At 42.8% G+C, this 22,804-nt stretch overlaps 1 protein-coding gene across 15 annotated transcripts in view; it reads right to left on the bottom strand.

Moving 5' to 3' along the window:
- Positions 1–1,773: 1,773 nt before the first annotated feature.
- Positions 1,774–22,804, bottom strand: part of MBNL1 (muscleblind like splicing regulator 1) — a 112,947-nt gene continuing 91,916 nt past the window's right edge. For 9 of the 15 annotated variants that reach the window (XM_030495420.1, XM_030495435.1, XM_030495422.1 and 6 more), the window contains 7 exons: positions 18,140–18,397; positions 17,077–17,130; positions 16,049–16,202; positions 10,405–10,440; positions 9,617–9,711; positions 6,198–6,272; positions 1,774–4,622 (listed from right to left, as the gene is read on the bottom strand). In XM_030495420.1, the coding sequence (XP_030351280.1) occupies positions 6,216–6,272; positions 9,617–9,711; positions 10,405–10,440; positions 16,049–16,202; positions 17,077–17,130; positions 18,140–18,397 (654 nt within the window). In that variant the 3' untranslated portion in view covers positions 1,774–4,622; positions 6,198–6,215. The remainder of the gene's footprint in view (positions 4,623–6,197; positions 6,273–9,616; positions 9,712–10,404; positions 10,441–16,048; positions 16,203–17,076; positions 17,131–18,139; positions 18,398–22,804) is intronic. The other 6 variants (XM_030495426.1, XM_032920132.1, XM_030495425.1 and 3 more) reach the window with 5 other exon arrangements.

Genomic DNA, 22,804 nt, shown 5'->3' with positions numbered 1-22,804 from the left:
ACATGGATCCCTTTGAACAAAATCCTTATATTTCGCTTTTAACAACTGCTACAGCTGCTGTTGTTGCTTCCACAGTTGTTACCACCCCAGCTCTGGCCAGTGAGGTGCCACGGCTGTGGGCTTCTTGGTCTGCAGATGCCGATGCTGCTTTGGCAGAAGCTCCTTCTCGTGGTTCTCCTCAGCAGCTGAGTGGTTTGATTTCTCTTGGCTCTCCTGTGTGAGCCCTGCTATGGGCAGAGCTGCTGCTTGGTACCTGCTTACTAGCCTGAGCCCCCAGCGCCACCCGGTGTGATGGGACAAACCTGGACCAGCTGTGGCAGAGGGTCCTGCGTGACCCCAAGCTCCTGTGGGGCCAGCGGCCCAGGGTCCACACCACTTGGTCTCCTCCTGCCTGACTGACCAACAACAGCTGCCAGATCAACCACAGGAACCTCTATGGCTGCCTTCATTGGTTAGAGAGGAGAATCAAGTCACGTTATTTTTACTAATTTAGAACGCTGGCACTGCTTGACACAGTATTTTTCACTTGGCAGCTAAATGCAATGGTAGATTTAACTGCTGGTGTCACTGCAAGCATGCATGCAAATGCAGTACCAATGAGCCAGGGGCTCCGCTGCCAGGAATGAGGTGTCTGGGTGTGCTCAGCTGAGAAGTGGATAAAACCAGCCTGTGAATTGTGAGGTCTCTTGGGCTACGCCAATGAGCACAGGAGACACCTACAATCCTCTTGGAAACCAACTGTTCTGACAGTTTCCTTTTCCAAATTAAGCCTGTGATTTTTTGGTCAATAATTTTGATTATCAGTGATCTGTGGGAGACTGATCAAGGAAGAGTAAAATGTGGAAATGGGGTTCGCTCTAATGCCAGTCACTGCCTTGCTGCAGGTACCAAAACCGGGGCAGCTGCTGAGGGCCCATCTCCTTTACCTGCATCTTGAAAGTATTGCCACAAGAGGGTAATAAAAGCTTGATCTAGATCTACAGTATCCTGGTGCTTTGTATTTATTCTCTGGATTTAACAATAACCTCACACATACTTAGTCTTCTTCTGTAAAGATCTACTGTATCTTTAACATAGGATGCACTGTAAAAACCCCAGTACCAGCATCTAAGTTTTTTTCCCCAAATAAATGATATCCCTTCATCGAACAAATGCACAGATAAAATTGAAAATGTGTGCAAAGGAAGCAGTGTGATTTTTAGCCTGATACAGAAAAATGTAATTAAGAAAGAGAACTTTTATTAGGGCAATTTCACTTTATTTTTTTCCATACAGCAAGGTCAACTATAGCAGTAATAATAAAATAAGCATAAAAACAAATTGCAGCCCAGGACAGAGTACATAATTTGGAGCAACTACAAGCAAAAAGTAAGTCTGTGATTACATAATAGTAAAACCAAGCACATCTGTCCTTTCAGCAGATGAAAGTTGCAGGGTTGCAAATAAGTGCAACTTCACTAATTATTCAGTGTGAGTACTGGAGAGATCAGGTACAGCAATGGCCCAATCGCTTTGACTTTCCAGCTTTGGCATTTGTGTAATGACAAGGTTTCTTGAATGCTTTCCATTAAAATGGTACAATTTCCCAGGGTTTTTTTCACCTGCTAAAAGAACAGGACCACTACAGCAATAAAAATAATCACATAACAACTACAGCTACGGTGTGCTGTTTGGTTTGCCTGTTCATGATTCAACTTTTTTGTGAAAGTCAGTATTTGTTTTTAAGAATCTTTTTTGTGAACAATAAACCACTGAAATTGTCAGAAACTGGTTTGAATAGCATATATCTTTAATATACTTTTTGATATTTTAAACATGCAGTAGTTTTTGAATAATGTACGGAATATTTGATCCATGATTTCACCTTGATGGTTTGAAGTACCTGCTTTTTTTTCTTTTTTTTTTTTCTTTTTTTTCTTTTTTTTTTTTTCTTAATGATTTTCAGGCAGATTTGAACCAGTGGAGCTTTTGTCAGTCATGAGATCTTGGAAGGATGGCATATCTTTCCAGCTGAAAAAATCCTGGCAAACTACAAGCTGTCCACATAAAGCAAAGCAACTTTTTTGAAGGGGTATGGAGTGCTAACTCTGTGCCACTTTTGCAAGCAATTTTGTTCAGCCTGTCATTTTATTAGCCTTAACAAAACTCCTTGTAATTATAGACATTTTTATTCAAAATAAGATCTTACTATTATACAGGTTTCTCTCTTTTTTGACTATATACAGAAGTGCAAAAAGTCAACCTTCTCTCTATACGTTCCCACATGCTAAACTGCAGCATAATCAACCCTCAAGAGTTTGCACACACACACGATAATTTTTGTTACGTAAACTTTGAGTATTTGGATTATCAACAAAAAGTCCCTTGATCTATTGATTATGCAGCTTATTTATAACAAGGCCTGATATTCAGGGATTTCAAAAAATATTTAAACAATATTTTAACATTTGAAATGGATACAGTAGAAAATAAATTTTATTCTAATATCTAGGAACTAGATTTTCTCATAATAACTAATTACAAACAAAATAAATCATCAAAATATTACTCAATTGTCTGCCAGGATTGTTGCCATAGCAACAACTTAACTTCTTACTTAGCAATGATTATATAATTATAAGATATCCATATAAAAGATCTTTGTTCTTTTAATGAAAACTAGACAAGAACTAACAATGACTGACATTCTTACATTGTAATATTAAATCAGTAAAATATAAATCATTTAGTTAACAATAATACGAATACTCATATGACACTACATGTAAATTCAAAACTGAGTATGTTATGAAGAAAACTACCTTTTTTTTTGTATTTTGAAAAAGTCATCAGTAAACTCTAATAAAACAAAATTCTATAAACTGAAATGGTATTCAACTGGTAATAGAAAATGAAAACAATCTAATAAATGTAAGAAATAAAAACTACACTTTTAACAAGAAAAAAATAAGTAATATTCTATAATGTTAAGTAACTACAATAACATGTGAAGTCACCTATACTTTCTTAACACGATTGAAATTACATTGGTATGGGTTTTAACCCGTAATGTAATAATCTAAGGCTTTAATAGATGTACAGTACAATCAGTAAAATCAACACATCATTCTTATACTATAAAGCATCTCTCTCAAGCATAAAAACTTGCAGTAAACTTGGAAGTATGGAGAGTTCTACAACCGAACTCACACTTCTTCCACTCCACGCTACCAGTGACCTGGCCCCCACTTCAGCACTTTGCTGAACAGAGCAAAAATATCCTTTACTAGCTGCAACATCCAAACCACTAAAAGGAATTCCTTTGGATGAATCCGTTCTTAAAACTTGAATGCACATCTATTTTTTTTTTTTTTTGTTTTTATTTTGTAAAGGCTTTCTAAGGCTATAAGCAGTTAATCTGAACAAAAAAAATCACATATAAAACTCACCCAAGTATTTAACCCACCCGATTTCTACACTAATTAACATCTCCATTTTTTCATATTTTGGTTTGTCATGCATCTGATGTCAGTGCTTCTTGCGTCTTTGTTTAGAGTCACCATGTAGAGCGTGACTTTGATGAAGTAAAAGTGAAACCCATCTCTGCAAAACATTTATAGTCCTTTTGACTTTCGACAGAGGCTATAAATAGAAGCAAAAGAAGTTCCTCAAACATTTATTACTGTGTCTCAGAAATGGCTTTTCCCTTTCGTATATCATGTTATACAGTAAAATATGCATAAATATTACACTACAATGCCTTAAAAGAGTTTATATATATGTCCAGTATGGGTTAATTTGTACGGCTAGAGTATCTTTCTTGTGCTGTCTACTGTTACGGTAAGGAATAGTTGGCCATTTCTGAGACAGCTTTGGTTTGAAAAGAATGGTGCCCTTTGACTGATTAGTACTAACAAAGTAAGTGAAAACGTGGTTCTGAAAATAACACTGCAGAAATAATACTCTAATCGGACGTACAGTCTATGGCACTTCATGAGAATCCTTAACAACTTGGTACTTAAAGCCATTGATGTGCTTTAAAATATACACAGTTGTGGTTTTGCTTGGCACATTCATCTCTGTCAGATACCTTTCTTACCACTTCTTACAATCTATTACATTAAAAATATTACTCTTAAACAAAAATTACTGTGCATGCACGCTCTCGTCTATAATGGCAATTTTAAATACAAGGTGCACCTTTGTTATTTGTAAACCTTGAAAGAAATAAACTTACTTTAAAAAATTATATCTTGGTCTACAGACGTACCAATACATAATAGATTTATGGTTACATCATCGCCTGTCTTTTCAAGGTGACATACATGATTATGTAGGAGATAGACTACATATGCATATTCAAACCCATATGCATACTTCTGTTCTAGAAAAGATAGACAATGTTGTAGGTTTTAGACAATAAGATCACCTCAGCACAAATATCAATTCAATGTACAAAGTATATAGGCAACAGTGTGCAGTGGATTTCCAAGTTCTTGTTTCATCTCGTTAACATGCAATGTGTGGATGTCTTACTGCTGAGGGCGTTTCCGCGTGTTGCTTGATGGTATATATACATTATGGCTAATGAGCTTGTCCTCTTCTCCACCCAAACACACTGTCCTTTTCTCTTTAGTTATGATCTAGAAAGGAAAGAACATAGAGCATTTTCAACCAGTCATAACTTTTTGTTAGCACCACATCAGCCCCAACTTTACACGTGCAGCAGGGATATCTGCCACTAAGCATGGGGAAGCTTGCACATGCCCCCTGTGGGATGTCCCTCCCACCTGCAGGTGTTCTTGCAGCAGAACTTCCCATTACACCTGAATTCTACAGTGGTAAAAGTGCACAAGATGCTGGCTTCCCGCTGCTCCGAAGCTCCAGCTGTGGGATCAGAACCTGGGGATGGCTTCCCGGCACCAGAGCTCAGCCCCTGGGAGGGAGCTCCCCACCCAGCACTGCACCAGCGCTGCCAGCTGCCCCAGGCCCTCTCTCTTCCCTCTGCTGCTGCTGCTGCTGCTGCTGTAAAACCAGTATTTGAGAGGCACCTAAATATCCTCAGGAATCTGGGCCCCGTGCTCCCAAGGTAATTTTTCACACCTAACTGCACAACTAGTGTAGCTGTTTCTCTAGTCTCCGTTGCCTGTCACACGAGGGATGCCTCTAAAGAGTGCTCTCTGCAATGGGGACACCCCCAGTCCCAGCTGACTGCAGGGGGAAGCTTGGTAGCACATTTAGGCTGCAGATAAGAGGCATCCCACCTGAGTCACTCAAGCAGTTTAACAACGGCTTTGCTCAGCTGAAAGAATATCTATTATTATAAACCCACTGTGGCAAATCAGTTAATCCCCACTCTAAGTAATAAATCTGTTATTACCGAGCCATTCAATAAAAAGCACAGCAGAAATGGAGCACAAGGGAGAGAAAGGCAATACAAATGGCAAGCTATCCTCAGGGAGGTGATGTGCTGTGGGTGGTCTTAATGACAACAGGCAATTTAATAACATACTGGAATCTACAGTTTACTCACAGGAAGATACAGGGGGAAAAAAAAGGTATCTCAAGCTTAGGCACACAAACCTAGATTTCAAGCTATGCAGGATGAAGGTTGCCATATAAAAAGCTGACAGAGACTATCTCCAATCGCCATTCACATTGACATAATGCAGGTGTGAACTGCACCCACACTGTGGGACCTCTCCTCACCATACCACCCATACCAGGAAAATACTGTACATAACATATTGTCATCATCTGACAACCTGCACTTGTGAGAAATCAGGTGTCAGCTAGACAGACAGCTACACCTGCATTTGCAGAGATGCTGGCTTTCCAAATCTGGAGATTTTAAATTTGTTCTTTCTAAAGACAACTTAACATAACCACCTCCCCACAAGACCTGGCCCTTGGCTCACATCAGTGCTGGAGCTGTCATCCTTCATAAACAAAATGTCAACTGCTAATTTTAGACTCTGATTTTGCTCCATGTACAAACTAATACCGACACCTAGTCTGATGCACTAGCTAATGTGGTCACTGCTAACTATGGGGTCTCCACTCAGAGAAAAATGGCATGCCAGTGGAGTTCAGAGCCTCCTTCCCGTATCTTACTAGTTTTCTTAGGAAGAAAATAAAAACATCCTGTCCCTGAAAAAGACAAATTATGCACACATAAAGGTAAGAAAAATGCAAGAAATAACACATTGGGAACTTACTTTTTGATGACAAAATGTCTACATCTGTGTAACATACTTGTGGCTAGTCAGATGTTCGGCAGATATTATGGGTATCTATAGGTAAAAAATTTAAACAATGAATAACATGTGCAATGAGCCAACCCAGAGACACAGCATTTTGCTATAGAACGTAAGTTTGGAAAAAGGAGGATTGGCCATGAGTTGGTGGATTTTATATTGTAACTAGAAGTTAAAGTCAACTGAAGTGCTACAATAGCAACTTAAAACTGGAAAACATTGTGTTAAGTACTAATTGACAAATATAAATAAGTAGTATTGATTGTTTAGGAAACAAGAGAAGTTAAAATCTACAAAAGTCATGCAGTGCAGTAATTGAAAATAGCCCTTTTTGTTGGCCTACACAAAATTCTGTGCTTTCAGTGTATCATTTAAAATGACAAATTCTCCAGTGGCCTTGTTTCAGTCAGATTTTGTGAAGTGTTCACTGCTTTCAGTGTCTTGGTTGTTGAATGCCAAACCTAAGATTCCCCGAGCTTGATTTTCATGGCTGGTGAAAATCCACTGTCAAGAAGAGCTGCCCGCGGCCACCATGGGCATCACAGTGGGTCAGCTGAAAAGCTAAGACTCCCCAAAGCAGTGAAACAATTCTCAAAATGTTTGTCTGCATAAGCAGAGTTCAGGACATGGCTCTCTTGAAGTGCCCCATCAACTCAGTTTCCCATTAAAAAAAAAAAAAGTATTAAAATCAGAGTAGAATACCAGCAGTACAAACTTCTATTCTACACAGGAGCCTTGTCCCTCACCCGTGCAGCCCCGCGGGGGGTGTGCGAGAGCAAGCCCTTGGGGCCAGGTCCTTGAGAATAGCCAGCACTAAGGTGTGCAGGTGCTGGAGGAACTGTGAGGAACCCTGTGGGACAGACAGGACCACATGTCTGGCTGGAGGGAGCAATAGATGCACCCATGTACAGGGAAACATGCTGGGGCATTGGCACAAAATTAATTTGTACAATCACAAATGGCTGTTGCACTTGAAAAGACTCTTTTTCCTGATGGATACTGAGGGAGACCTGTTAATCTGAACGAGAAAGGGAATGGGGAGGTTTCTTCTTAACTAAATCATTCACAGGTCTTGGTGTTGGTTTTTCCACCCCTTGTGCCCTCTCCTCCCCTAGCAGCTCCACACAACTCTACGACATTGCCACCTCGAACAGAAATGTGCTTCAAGCATAATGAAGCTTCTCATACCATTTTTTTTCTACTGCTGCAGGACAGGCTCTCGCACCCAACTGTGTAGAAGCATCAGGGATAGGGCTGTCGAAACATACCAAGGACCTTCAACACCAGTCAATGAAGATGAAGGGCCAGATCTTAAGACTTTTGGCATGCATGCACATTGCATCGTGTGGCATTAAATAACTTCAGCATTGCTCACAGAGTATATACATATATTTGCTATATATGTATATATTGAGGTTTGGCTGCAGTACTGTACTAGATATGTTATGAGGCTCCAGGGAGGATATGCATGAAATGATCTGATTCTACAACAGAAAGTTTCCCTGTAATCTATTAGGGAAAATGCATGGCTATTTAGACAGACATGATTTTAAAAAATAGTGATGTTTTCCTGTGGCTTGGCTTGTTCTCACAACTCTCTGGACTTACAAAGGATACAGAGACACACTTAAATTAACTGTGTGGTGTAATAAACTACAATATTAAGATACTTAGGGCATACAGGTGGTTGCTTGCTTAGGTGACATGTATGCACATCTTACCTATAAACTAGCTTTTCAAAATGCGAATTAATTCTTATGCACGTTTAAATCTGTGAATGACATGCTCATTCAGCAAACATTTCTGAAGAGCAGAAAGTGCTACCTGCTAAGCAGACTAAGCTGAATAATTCTGCAAAATGTAAAATGTCCAGGTCCCTTCTGAGACTTGGGATGTGCACATCTGTGTATCACTGCAGTACTATCATTTTTGGAATAGTATTTTTGAGAGATCAGTAAGCAGACAGGTTACCAAAGAAGGTACAGCTGGGCATTGTACAAACTGAGAGTGCTCAACAGGCCAAGGTGGAGAGGCTCAAAGCCAAAGATTCTGGGCTTAATCCTGTGAGAGCCTGCAGCATGCGGTACCCTCAGTGGCAGCACAGCGCACGGTGTGCTGCAGTAAGGCCGGGGCTGATGGCATTATCCACCCCAAGCACAGAGGGGCATGTGCAATGCGACATGGGCACAGGCACTGCTGCCCAATGTCCAGCTGTGCCGCACACCTGGCAGTTTTCTGATAGGATTTTGGAATTGTTTAAGGAGTTAGCTCTAATGACTTAGGAAGCTGAGTATGTCAGGTAAGCCTGCCTTAAAAACTGACATTAATCTCTAGAATTTATTACACATACAGAACCATGCCTGCAAAATGCTGAAGAAAACACTTCTAGTTCCCTTTTCTAAAAGTGATTCCCACTGAGTCGAGAGTAATACCTATATATTAGACCAGAATTGATGGCTTCATGACATCAGCAATTCTAACTTCCTAGTAAATCTAAAAAAAAGTATTTGTTTATATAAGAGGAACAAGAGGGTCTTTAAAAAGCTTTTACTGTTGCAGTTTCAGCCAGATGTACTACACAAATCTGCATTTTTGACAACCCAGCCAGAGAAAAACAACAGGCCACGTTCTGCTCCCAGGCGCAGCTCCAGCTGGTGCGTGTGGGGACTGCAGCTCCTCTGGCCCTGGAGCTCATCTTTAGAGCACCTCTTCTGGCTTTTCTGGGAGGACTTTTAATCACTTACTTAATAAAGCGTTTATTCCTGAAATACATCCAAATATGGCAAAAACTGGGGTAACTATTTAGAAATAAAACCAGACTCTAATGGACATTTTCTGAACTGAAGTCTGCCATTTCCAAGCAGAACTCTAAGCTGAAAAAAAGGTTTAAAAGAAGCTTCTGTGTGGCCCTTGATCAAACGTTTTGTTTGGTTCTTGGAAGAGGAGAGTCAGAACACGTTCAGACTGCTAAATTCAGATGGTTAAAAGTGTGATCCTGCAACCTCTCTGCACAGAGGTTTTCCTGGCTTTCACTGGAGTTCTGTACTACAAGGAACTGTCGGCTTCACAGAAATAGAAATAAATAATGGGTTCCGTGTATAATAAGTAATGGGTTCCTTTCTCTTTACATCTCTGAGAGCAGAAATAAGCAGCATGGCCCATAAATGTTAAGACTGAGCCAGAAACCCTATTATCAATTATTTTTAGCATCAGAAATGGAACTGCAGCACCTTTTGAGCATGGATAAAGGCTTATTAAGCTGTGCTGCAGATCTTAGAGAGAATGTGTAGGCCAACAAGAGGTAAAATCAAAACCCCCATGCTCATTAAAAGCACCAATTTAAAGTTGTCTGTAAGGAACAAAGCTGTAAATTAGCAAACCTGGTTGGCTGTGGCTGTTGCAGCGAAGGGAACACTTGTGGCAGATGTTGTTGCTGCAGACACAGTGGCTGGCGTAGCACCGTGCACCATGGGAACTTTCGGAAGGAAAATCATATAAGCAAACATACAGAAGAGTGTAGCAGTATGGGAACCAGAGCGACATGTGGTAGGAGAATTGAGCATGGTATTTATCACAGCAAAAAGCCCGAGACATCATTGCCAGCGCGTGACATGCAATCACAGTGCAAAGCAGGACAACATTCCAGGGAGAAAGACGGGAGGGAAATGAAAGAGAAAAAAAGGGGAAAATGCTTGTTACCATCAAATCAAGAAAATCGATACAAATAAGCTTAACCATTTCAATACAAAAATCAACAGAATTTTTATGCCCCTATATTTACAAATTTTTGTCTTATAAAAATTCAACCCAAGTATTTACTGCAAACAAAAATTAATCTTGTTGAAGGACAGTACATGTCTATGTGGCTATGGTAAGATACAGTCTTTATATAACACAAGATAGTTTCTAAACACTGGAACTCATAGTCCAATCAAAATCCACCAAAGAAAAATGTGCAATTCAAAAAACTGCTCTACAAAATTAACAACATCTATGTGTCCATGTCAATTAAATATAACAACTGCATTTAATTGACAGGTGTTAGTGCAGGAGGCTTAGGGAGATGGATTGGCACGAGAGCTATAAGTTAAAATCTAGCAGTGGATTTTGAGGGTCTGTGAGCTGCACCACAGGTTTAAGATAATCAAGAAACAAAGCTGGCACCTACCAACACTTGTAGCGGGTGTCATGCACAATATTGAGCCTGCCCATCATGCATTGCAACAGGAAGGTGGATTTGGAAAGGGAAAAGAATTAAAACAACCCATCACACGTGTAATTAGAAATTTCATTTGAACAAAGAAGAAAAATTGTTATTATGGGAACAGTGGCATGTAACTGTCAGCACAATCAAACCATACAATAGCACAGTGATCCATTCCAACTAGTCTTCAGTGAAGGGGAAGGAGCTGGTCGAACTGTGTGCTGGTTTATTGTGTTTGCCTTTGTAGTACCGTGGAGGATTAGCATGGCCAGGAAAAGTTTCTTTAGCTTTATTTTAAACCTCTTTTGGTCTTAAATTTTTCTGCCTTTTGACACGAGTCTTTACCCTGGCTTCCTCAGACTAAAAGAAATGCTTTAAACTCGCACTTGCCTACCCATACCTGAGATCCACCCCTGCTGGGACATGGGGACATCAGGGAGGGGAGCTCTCATCTCCTTCTCCCGCTAGAGCAGCCTTTTCAGCTGGGGCCCTTCTCAGATGGGCTGAAGCAACGGTTCCTCGCGGAGCAATGCCTTGATCTCTACTGTTTCGTTAGCCGCCATCTGACTGCTCCAATGTTTAGATAACATATAGGCAAACCCCAGGTGAATTTGGCATGCAGTGCATTGGTCATTTCTGTATGACTCCCGTGAGCTGCCGGTGCAGTGGAAATGATGCTGGCTGTCCTCTGCATCCATTTGCTTAATACGCAGGTCAGAGGAGTGACGGTATAGCTAATGTCTCCTGTGCAGCTCGGCAGCACCTAAGACACTTGTTCAGCATTTGTTCCTATGTTATTGGAACTAGATGATCTTAAGGTCCTTTCCAACCCTAAGGATTCTATGATTCTGTGATTATGGGAAGTATTTTAAGCTGCTGGTGTCTAGGCTCACAACCTGCAACTCTCCTTAGGCTCCACAAAAACAATTCAAGGGGCAGCACCTCGTGGTTTCTGCCCTGCAACTCGAGCCAACAGCAGTATGGTGGTTTTAGGAACATTATGGTATCATTTTTTAAATATCACTAAGTTGGTAATTCTGTTTACTTTAAATGGCAAAATGCCTTCCACCAGACTGAACTCAGAACCTTATATTTTTGCTTCCAATATGATAGAAAAATATATACTGATATTTCAGATATCAATTTTTAATATACCATTTACTTTTTATTTAATAAATAACATTTATTAACACTGCTAATTATGCCTCACACAGCAGAAACTGAAATAAACTCTAAAATCCCAGAGATTGCAGTGGAAATGGAAATGTATTTTAGAAGACTGCCAATGAGAGCCACAGCAATGCTGCTTCCTTGACATTACATGACCATAACTGGGAGACAGGAAGTCGTTTTAGCTGGTGTCAAGCATTTTAGTGGCTTGCACAATCTCAGGAGCATTTAACTAAGCAGGGAAAAAGTCAGTATAACTACTGCTGCGGACAAGGTTATTCACTGTCATCACGGTATCTGTAAGGCCACAAAGAAAAGGGCATAATCATGTTTCCTAATTACTCTTCTATCTCTGCTTCATGGAAGATATTGAAAATATTCATGAAGAAAGATTAAAAGAAGGGTAGCTTTTCTGACTTCCCCATGCACAAATTATGGCTGAAGTCAATGGAATCACTTGCAAGATTAAAAAATGGAGCAAAATTTGTCTATAAAGTGTGAACACAGAGTAAAACTACTTTCTGAGTCCCTATTATGACATCTCTATGGTGTTAATGAGGTTACAGAGAAGAACCCTTGAGTTCTGTCTCTGTGCTTGAAATGCCCTATTTATAAGGTTGTACATACTTTTTAGATCTGGAATACTACATCATTCCATGCATTATTATGTCTACACACTAAAGACAAATTAGATATTAATAATGGCTCTGAAATATCACTGTAAAGCTTTTCAGCTAAAAATTTTAGTCTGAGTTGTCATCATTAACATTATAACCAGTGCACACAGTTTTGAAAGGGAATTGAAGCAAATGAACATAGACAGAAATGAAAATACTAGCTAGGGTGCAATAACTTGCAAATATGAAGACATAATGCTGTATGACCCTCTTACCTGGAATAAAAATAATTTTTGCTATGACCTTAATACTCATTTTGACTTCAGAAGCTTTGACTGACTAATGAGAATACATGAATAATAAATGTGCAGTTTCGAATGTTCCCTAGTTTCTCAGCACAAGGCAGAATTTTAATTCAAGGATGTTCTCAGTTAACTGATCATAACTTCACTACCAGATTATTTCTACAGTGGAATAAAGCTATTTTTATAAATATTCTATGTTTCCTGGAGTTTTAATTCCTCCTATTATTCCCCTCAGTCTATTTTTTCTGTCCAATCTATTAAATCCTGATTAGAAATATCACCATAGAAAGCATAAGCACTCCTGTCAAGGTGAACAGTTATGCCTTACCTTTCCCTTCCTAACATTTTGGAGGAGAGCAGTGGTTTTACACAAACCCAGAAGCCTCATGGATTAAGGTGCTCACACAGACACCGCTTTAGGAAAGCATCCATGCACTGAGTCCCAGCTATGAGCAAGTAAGTTCTCTGGTGTTGAAGCTGGAGTAACTATGTGAATATGCAATGCATCTTCTTAATGGCAGAGGTGGCTGAAGCCCTTCCAGGCTGGCTCCACAGTTCAGCTGCCCTGCTGCAATTCTGCCCCTTGCAGGTGCATCATGACAACGGCTCCTGTAAACTGTAAACCTGACCCCTTTCTTCTGGAGGATTACGCTTCTCAAAGACTGTCTGGTTGCCCAGTTGACACGCACAGGCTGGGAACAGCTGTATACACACAACTGAGGAGACAGTGAGCTGAGGCACAGGATGGTAATAAGCACCAGGGCAAGAATTTTACCTGGTTGCCCATATGAGCTCTCTATCAGCGCATATAAACATACCCCCAGCCAGCTCACAGTTACTGCAGGACGAATGTGTGGAAGTAGTGAATGCCAAGTAACGAGTGCTCTGTAAGTTCATAGCCCCACAGCAAAACATTTGCCCACACATCTGCCAAGGTGTCAGGAGTCGGCAGTCAGGACCAAAGTACCAAAACCAGCTGTGAACATCTATTAAGTCATGCAGAGCCTCCTCATTTGGCAGACTAACTCCACTTATTTCAACTAGCCAACACCACAAGTGTTCCCAGGTCTTTCTTGCAACACCTTTCAGACTTCCCTCTCAATCTGGGGACAGCTTCCAGCAGTCAAGGTTTCTGGGAGACCTCAAGAGGGGAGCCATGTAAAGAGAGAGCTTTATTGAAGAGCAGTGAGATGAGTATCTAAAAGCATATAATCATTTAAAGTGTGCTTGAGTGCTATGTCTATCCCCTGGCACAGATGATCCCTTTATTTGCTTTCACACGCCCTTGCATACAGGCAGCCAGAATTCCGCCTTACAATTCAGAAAAGGTATCTGGGTTCGTCTGGACCGTGAGTGGAAAACTCTCAAGGGTGAAATATCAAGAGCAAAGTGCCCTGCAGAGAGGAGGGTCCTGCCAAGATCCTCCACACTGGGTACACACACTGACACTGTGTAGGTTCTACAAGTGTCCTGCCCTCAGACCTCCTGCATTTTCACACACTGCAGCTGAAGCAGTGTAAGAACGCATATGACTAATTGCAGTTTGGGTGTCTGAACCTGAAAAATGTCACATTAATTCAGACCCCACTGAATTAACCTGCCTCTGCTCCATGGCAGTGGAGCTGAGGGCACCCATGCTCTGTGCTCTCCTGTTGGTTCTGAAGGACAGACAGAGAAACTCTATTTGTAGATGACTCTGAACAAACAGGACTGATGCTAGTTAATTTTAAGTGGGGGAAAACTAGAAAGGGCAAGGTAGCAAATAGAATTTTCAAACTTTCATAAAAGTACTGGATTACTGGAAAGCTCAAACTGCTGCTGTCTGAAAAATATAAAAAGAGAATGTATCTTATGCTAAAAAATCCTTTACTTTTCTTGTTTAACATATACTGAACTTCAGTGGTCAAGAGAGGCCAAATGACTCATCAGGAACCACTGTGCAAACTCCTGTAGCTTTCAGTACAGATTTGCTAGAGGAAAGGTTGAGGTAGGTGGTGTGTAAGTGCCGACGTCAAAGACCATGGTCAATGATGTAGTGTAAGTGAGGTCAGATGCACATGAACCATAATGCCAGCTTCTAAGTTCAAAAGGTATGATTCAAAGCAGCTTGAGTACTTCCAGAAATGATCCAGCCCCTCACTGATTTAATGGAAGCTGGAAAATTGAATGGTTTGCTAACTACATCAGTTATGCTTTGCCAAAACAAACCTGTTGAATTATTTAATATTTACAGGAAGAACTCTGATTGCACACGTTTTTATATGAATTTTAGTATGTGGGCTAGAGATTTGATTTAAAGCTTACTCAACCAGTCTTTCTATTGACTCCAACAAGCTTTGCAACAGGCTTTTACTAATAGATTTCAGAGGCTGCGATGCATTTTTGGAACCCAAGTAAGCTATTAAAATGTACTACATCAAGCAACTGACTTTTGTGCCATTTAAATTACACCTGATAGTTGTATGCGAGATCAAAAAAGAATGGTAAAAGACATACTGAATTTCTGAGAACATATATGCCAAAAATGTTTAGGATAAAATCCTTAGGTGTTTTTGGTAAAGACTGAATAGCTATAATTTCTTTTCTCCCCTCAACTAGTCTGCATTACAAAGGGTTGTCCTCACAGACCCCTTCTGATTTTCTGAGTACAGACCTATCAGAAATCCTCTGCATACCTCCTAGAATGATAGTGCTGTTTTAATGTGGGTTCGTACGTGAAAAACTAACTCATCTGTGTTAATACACGCATAAATTCACATGGCATACTAGTTACATAATTTTTCATGAAATGCTGTTTGCAGAACCAAAACATATGTTCCAACTCTGAGTCCTATCACTTGTCCTCTGAAAGGATTTTTGCTTATGTAAGTAGTACAGGCATCAATTCTTCTTCCACTGAGACAAGTGTAGATTTGATCACTCCTGAATAAGTACAGGTGCACCTTGGCTCTGCTTAATCCAAAATCAGCCCTGGGGCTTTAGTAGTAGAGGCCTGAACCTTGATTTCTGTGTAGGTTCACGATCAGCCTATCTGTGAGACTGCCTGCCTGTGCCTTTATGATCACTGTATTGTAATTAAAATCAAAACCTCCAGGTGTGTGACTGAGAACTGTTGCTAAGCACACAAAGGCAAAGGGGTCTTACAGCACAGAGAAACAAATACAACAGCTTGAGAGATGTGTGACGAAGAGAAGTTAATTGAGAGAAAGAGGAACAAGAGAGAAGATTTCAAATTTTGATTTGGGATGACAGAACATGATGCTGATTTTTATGTTAGACTGGAAAACACCCACTCAGCTTCCAAGAGAAGCAGAGAGAAGCCAGCCTTCCTGCAGTCAGCACCTCTTTGGCCGGTGGCTCACTGGCACTGCAGAGCTCACCCCGGCACCTGTGGCCGCTGCACGCACAAATACCTCTATGCATTTGCCGCCAGGAACAAATGGTTATTTCCTAGTGTATTTTTTCCAGAATTCCCATTTCTCCCTCCCCAGAGAAAGGCAAATGAGAAGCACTTACCTGGTGGGAGGAAGGCTGTATGCTGCTGTAACTGCATGTTGGCAAGAGCTTGCTGGTATTGGAAAATACCAGTGTTAAAGACTGCAGTGGCACCATTGGTTTTTTCAAGCGCAGGCCTCTTTGGTAATGGGGGAAGTACAGCTTGAGGAATTCCCTGAATGGTGGATGGGTATAAAAATAAAGTCCAGTAAAAAAAAGAAAAGAAAACAAGGGTGGGTGGGGTGTGGGGGGTGGAGGAGGACGGGAGGGAGAAAAAAAGGAAGAGAGAAAGGAAAAAAGAAATATCAGTAGAAGGCAAAAAAACTAGGCAGCACCATGTTTATCCGTGAGCAAGCAAGCAGCATAGCAGACTTAACTACCAAATAAAAGGCAAGGTAAAAGCTTTACAAGGGAGCATTACTTTAGCCTACCATTACAGCGGCACAGGTAACATGTTGGAGCCATACATTATAGGAACTGGCGTAAATATTATGCTACTGTAAAGCTTCAGGGTTTTGGTCAGGAGCAAGGCTATCGGGGTAGGGGGAAGCAGCACTGCTAGCTCCATGAGGATCAACACGTAGAAGCAATGTTAATAGTCACCGTCCGGAGCAGATGGCAGGGCCGCTGGCGACAACCCACTCCCCGGGCCCCAGCGCCTGCCCGGGCATGCAGAGCGCGCGCTGCATGCCGGCACCCCCAGGCCACCTCCGCGCCACAGCGCCGCGAAGCCATGCCAACGCACCCTGTGCCCGTGGCTGGCCCTGCGCCACAGCTGCCCGCACGGCACCCTCGGGGAGGGGACGGGATGGGATGGACGGACGGACAGGGGGATAGGAAGGGAGGGAAGGGGACAGGAGGGAGCCAGTGGGGCGCAGGGGTGGTGGGGTCTGGAGCCCTGCTCTGGGGCCTGGTCCAGCCCAGCCACTCCTCGCCTCTGGCCAGGGGTAAGGGAGGGAAACCGGGACATTCCATTTCTACACATTAACCCCAAACTCGACTCTACGATACAGCTACATGCCAAGCTAAAAGGTGAAAGGTCATAGTACCAGGTCAAAGGTTGCCTCGAGGGGTCGCTTCAGTGATTTGACAGCCGACTGAGTCTTAATTAGCAGGCAGCGAGCACATGATGGCAATGGCCAGTGGGGTCAAGCGCATTAACATAAACAGCAAGCAGAGGTGCATCATGGGGGCAGCAGTGCATTTGGGTAGGTGAGAAAAAACAAATAAAAACAAATCACCGGATGCCGTGTACAACGGTAACAAGACTAGGCATGCACAGGGGGCCGGCAGGCGGCCCCGCGCGGGCAGGCGGGTGAGGTGCGGGGCGCTCGGGGCTACGCAGGAGCACAGACGGGGCTCCCCATAACCAGCCACCGGCTCACCACTCGCGCCGGCTGGCAGTGGAGTGCCTCTGGGAGCCCGCGGCCACCGCCTTGCAGCGCTGCTCCCGCTCCTCCTGGCCACCGCGCCCCAGCGCGCCTGCTGTGCTCCTCTTCCCACACCCCCATGGGCTGAGCACAGCCAGGACAATGTGCCACCAGGGCCCTCCTCGGGGTGCTATCCTCTCCTCACTAGGAGACCAGTCCCTGAGCAGTTCCAGATCTGGTTGCTACGACTAGGAGGTTTGCTCTAGTGCCTGGCAAGAGCTGCTGACAGCCCTCGGGTAGGGGACAGGGAAGTGGGCTACAAACAGCATTAACACGGTAAGGTTGACTTCAAACTAAATCTCTACAGACATGGACTTACGGTAACTGAAATACAGGTTTATCTATCCGTGCAACTAGATAGATACACATCTACCCACACACAAACATACAATAAACTATATATACATATATGTACACACACATACAGACACGCACACATGTATGCACACATATATGTACATATAGATACTCTGTACATCAGCAGGCAAAATTAGTGAAACACCTTAACAGTCTGAAACTACTTAAGAGCAGATCTGGCACCACATGCTGAGAAAGCTCATTGCACCATGTAGTGGCTAGGACCCCGAGCACACGCACCCCCCTCCAGCAAGAACAGCTATTACACATCAATTATTGTCTCTCATCAACATACTTCAATTCCAGAGGTGTCTTCCAAACTTACCATGGCGGCTGCAGTTGCTGCTGCCTGGGCAGCTGCAGCTTGATTAACCTGGTACTGGGCAGCCTTGATCTTGGCTTGCAGGTGTGCAGGAGGGTGAAAATATTTGCACTTTTCCCGTGAGCATCTCCCTTTGATGTAATCCATGCAGACAGTGACTGTGTTGTCGTTGGTATCGATCATTGCGCTGTCGGCGGGGTGAGCGAACCGGCAGTCATTCTCTCCCCTGTTGCAGTTGCCACGCTGGTACTCTCGACATACCTGCAACACCAGAAAAGAATGTTGCTTAATTTGGGTGACAGGTGTTGCGGGCACAGCTTGAAGCAGAGTCAGGATTTCTGAACATGTGTGAGAGTACTGCAAGAATGAGTGCCTGGCTCACCATGGAACACAGCAGTGCTGGGATGGTGGGCTCAGCTCTGTGGCAGCAGGGACTGCTCTAAAGCCAGTCTGATGCCAAAGAGCAGTAAAACCCACCAGGATCAAGAGCCAATCACACAGCAGGTTCTATTTTGGCTCTCACCTAGTTGCCCACGAGTTTTTTTCTGTTTTCTGAAGACACGTGCTGTGGCTAGCTCTCAGAGATCGCCCCAGGCACCACAGTGCGTGGACACGGTCACACTCCACTGTGATCTGGCTGTGACCAAGTTAGCAAGACTCAATGCAATAGTTAAGGTGACTGGCCAGAGGTGCTGGGAGGAGGTCTGCATGGCTGCCCCCGAGCAGCCCCACTGGACAGGAGCTTTGTGCCCGCGTGAGGGAGCGAGCTGCACCCATGGGATGTACAGTACCGCACCGGCTGCCACCATCCAGACGTCTGCCACAAGAGGGCAATCTAAAACCCGCAGTGGTGGTGGCTGCCTCGGCCGAGCTGCCCGGCGATTGCCCTGCGGACCAGCGGGAAGGTGGGCCGTAGCGGGAAAGAGCAGAGGCTGCAGGCAGAGCGGCCGCCGCTCCCACTGCCACACCGCCGCCGTGTGACAGCAGCCGAACAGAGCTGAAGGAATCAGAAATCGCACGAAGAAACCTGCTCGGCTGGAGGGATCCCCTGCAGCACCCCTGCTGCTGGTACAGGGACTCCAGGCCGGCCCGAGCCAGCACAGAGCCCTCCCAGACCTCCGGCCACCACCAGCAGCACAGACACGACCCTCATCACCAGTGCAACAAACAGCAGCTCCCTCTTCACACACCTTGCAAACCCTGCATTTGAAAAAATGATGTGTGTTCTTTTCATGGTCAGCTCTTCACACACCACAAACAAAAATGCATTTTTCATTTTAGTTTTCCAAAGGCTACAGGAAACAGAAGGGGACAAAAGCAAACAAGTTTGTGTAAAAATAAAACCACTTTAGTAGATGGAATTTCCTTTTCAAGGTGGGTGCCCATGAGCTTGGATCATCAGTATTTCCTCAAGGACCCTGGCTTTGATCCCTGCAACAAACCAAATTTGGTCGTTATTTGGTTTCCATCCATGCTAGTGCTCTGGCTGCTTTTTAACCCCTGTGCTGCTTCAAGTACCAGCTGCCCATCACCTAAGAATTATGAAACGACATCCCCAAAGGACAAGAACAATGCCATTTGTGAACCCCTTCACAGGAAACATCAATTTGTCCAGTGTCATTCCAGCATGACCCTATTTACAGCTTTTTTCCATGCAGTGACAAAGATCCTAGGTGTGTATTTGCAGCAGAGCCAAATGAGCCAGTTCAGTGACTGGGAAGAATGTGGTGCCTTTTTAAGACATCAGAACCACAATTCTTCTGGTATCTGTTGCGTGAAAGCACCATCCCTGCTCACACAAGACTCCTGGTCACTCTCCCTCTCACTTTCAAGCACTCCAAATGGAGTGTCATGTCTGTGGGTCTCCATTAGACCTATGCCGGGCTGGTCAGTCCCATCGTCTGCGTTACAGTGTGCATCGTCCCAGAATACTTTCTGGGTCATGGACCCGTACTTCCTATCCAAACACAGGCCTCCCAAACAGACCAAAAAGGATTATTTCCTTTGATTATTTGTTTGCAGTCTAGAAGTCAACTGAAGCCCTTTCCTCTGAACATAAAGGATGCAACTGATGTCAGCTGACTGTCTTTGATCTGTCTTGTACTGGGGACTCACAAAACCGAGGTCTCAAAACCACTCCACGCGTAATCAAGAACTATTCTATTAACTCTACTTTGTGTTATTACTCCATTAATAACACAAAGATGATGTAAATAAGTGCATATATATAAAAGCATCTATATACATAGAAAGAAAATGCATCCACAGATAAGCTAATTTTATCATAGTTAAAAACCAAAGAATGACCAGAAAGCTGAAAAAGTTAGGCAGAGATAATCTTTCTCATGTCCAGAGCAAATTTTCACAGAGCTGTCATGCAGTAGCTGAGATAAGGTGATGAATGAGTTGCTTTCAGTGTTTCTTAGCAGATCTCTGAATGATGGTTTACAGCAGTCAGACACAAACCATAATACTGCTAGTCCTTCTAATGAGTGTGACCAGCAGTGGCTTTTCAACCACTGTGACAGTAACCAAGAATGTTTCCAATCCTTGTTTATCTAAAAGCAAGCACTGAAAACGGTGCTGTTTTTTGCCACAGGCATGCAGCAGTATTTCACTCATCTGCTTGAGCAGAGAGAGGCACAGAAGTATGGTATGTTACCTGGTCTTTCAGATCTGGAAAGCTTTTATTTAGTTATTTATTAACAGCCCTGTAATTACTATCATCATTTCAACTTAGTATGTTCAGAAACATAAACAGAAGAGGCACCTGTAGGTCTCTGGCCTGTTTGCAAAAATGATGAGTTAGTGCTGCAATCTTACTGATCCGCTGCAGTTCATTTAACTTGTTCTAACTTTGGTCTGTGTTTATTCTGATTGCCCTGCTTGGATTTAAGCTGCCCATCCTGGCGGGGAGCCCACTGCTGTGCCACCACACCTATGGCAGAGGTCCCGCACTGCTCACCCAGAAGCTGGACAGAACTTTGGCTGGAGGGACACGGACAACAGAGCTGAGATCCCTGCCCTTCCAGGGTAAGTCACACCTCCTGTCTCCTTCTCTGCATTGAAGAGAATTTATCAAAATGGGCATATCGTTATCCCATATGTTCCAAACATTTAAGCAAATGGCACCACTAGGTCAGATTTTCTGATTACCCAAGATCTAAAAATCTCCAGGCACTCCTAAGCTATTTCTTTCTGGAAAAAAATGGTATATATGAACTAAGCAGGAAACAGTAGCTTGGTTGTGGTAATTTTTGACTCTTGAACACTTCTAATAGAAAATGATGGCATTCAAACGGAAACACATGTGTTTTAAATAAAGTGGTTAGGCAATTACTTTCTCTCTCACTTCCCTATCCTTGCTTTTCTTCTAGTTCACTGGAAGAGCCACACTTTTGTTGAAGATATTTCTGGCAGGAGAGGAGTATGAGGAAAACTGCAAGAAAGGCCTCAACCCATGGAATTTCCACCCTGAGATCCAGATTCCTTACAGGAGTGGCTGAACACACTGGACATCCAAACATCTGCATGCTATCTGTACAGGCAACACAGTCCAAATACATATGAAATCAATCCTACTGCTAGTAACAGTCACTGACCTTATCTTATGAATATTCATATCAATTCAGGAGACCAGGCACATTGCCGGACAGATTTGTGTTGTCTGCCTGCTTTCCTTAAAATCCCAGGTACATGTATCGAGAGCTTTTATTGTGGAACAGTCTGATTCAGTATCCCAGAACATGTGTGCTAACTTACTTAATGCCAGAGTACATAATTCTTGAAAATAAATATTTAAAATTCTAAGCAGAACAAATCATATTCCAAGATTAGATGCTAACATCACAGTGGTTATTTTGCTCAAGGACAGTTCATTCCAAGCGAGAGCGAGCTAAGCCTTATAAAGCTCTCTAATCATGTCATAACAAATGACAATACCGACAGCAATAACCTAACGTAAAGAGCAGGTGGACACATGCTGGCTACTCTGAGAGGTAACAACCAGACCATGCAAAATCTTTCAAATCAGTTCTGCATTTCTGTAATCTATAAAGTCCATTAAAATGTTTTGCTGTTCATAGAAATGATGTGCTTATCTGGTATTTTTATACTAAACTTGGATACTCCAGATCAAATGACCAGTACTGGCAAGCACTAGCAAATTATCTTCTCACCTACATATTTCACTACTTGAACTGCATTTGCTGAGGGAAAAAAGGAAGAAGAAAAGACACCCTGTCCCTACAACAGATACTGATTTTGGAAGATAGCATCATGGTGTGGAATTGCAGAATTGGTGGGTCAACCTGGATGTGATTCATTCTGTGATTCTGTGATGTGCTCCTGATCCCAGTCAAAATAAAAAGCGAAACGTAAGCAGCTTAAAGGGCAGCAGAAGCTGGGATTTCTCTAAAGTTATCTACATGATGCAATGGCTAGAGCAGAGCCAAGAGAAGGGTCCTGTTAGGAAGGCAGGGCTGGGATAGCCCGCCTCCAAGGACAAGGACATCTCCCACGAGCAGAACCCATCAAGATAAAAGCAACTACCACAGAGAAGGCTTCTGGGTCCTGACGAGCTGGGACGTTACTCACTTGGAGAACATGGCTGAGAAGTAAGTGCCCTGCTTGACCACATTCTGCCCATAAGCCAAGCCCATGAGGGCT

Source organism: Strigops habroptila, chromosome 8 (assembly GCF_004027225.2).
Source record: "Strigops habroptila isolate Jane chromosome 8, bStrHab1.2.pri, whole genome shotgun sequence".
In the NCBI taxonomy this organism is placed as follows: domain Eukaryota; kingdom Metazoa; phylum Chordata; class Aves; order Psittaciformes; family Psittacidae; genus Strigops; species Strigops habroptila.
Note: the sequence above shows the minus strand (reverse complement) of the source record. Positions and strands in the feature narration are given on the sequence as shown.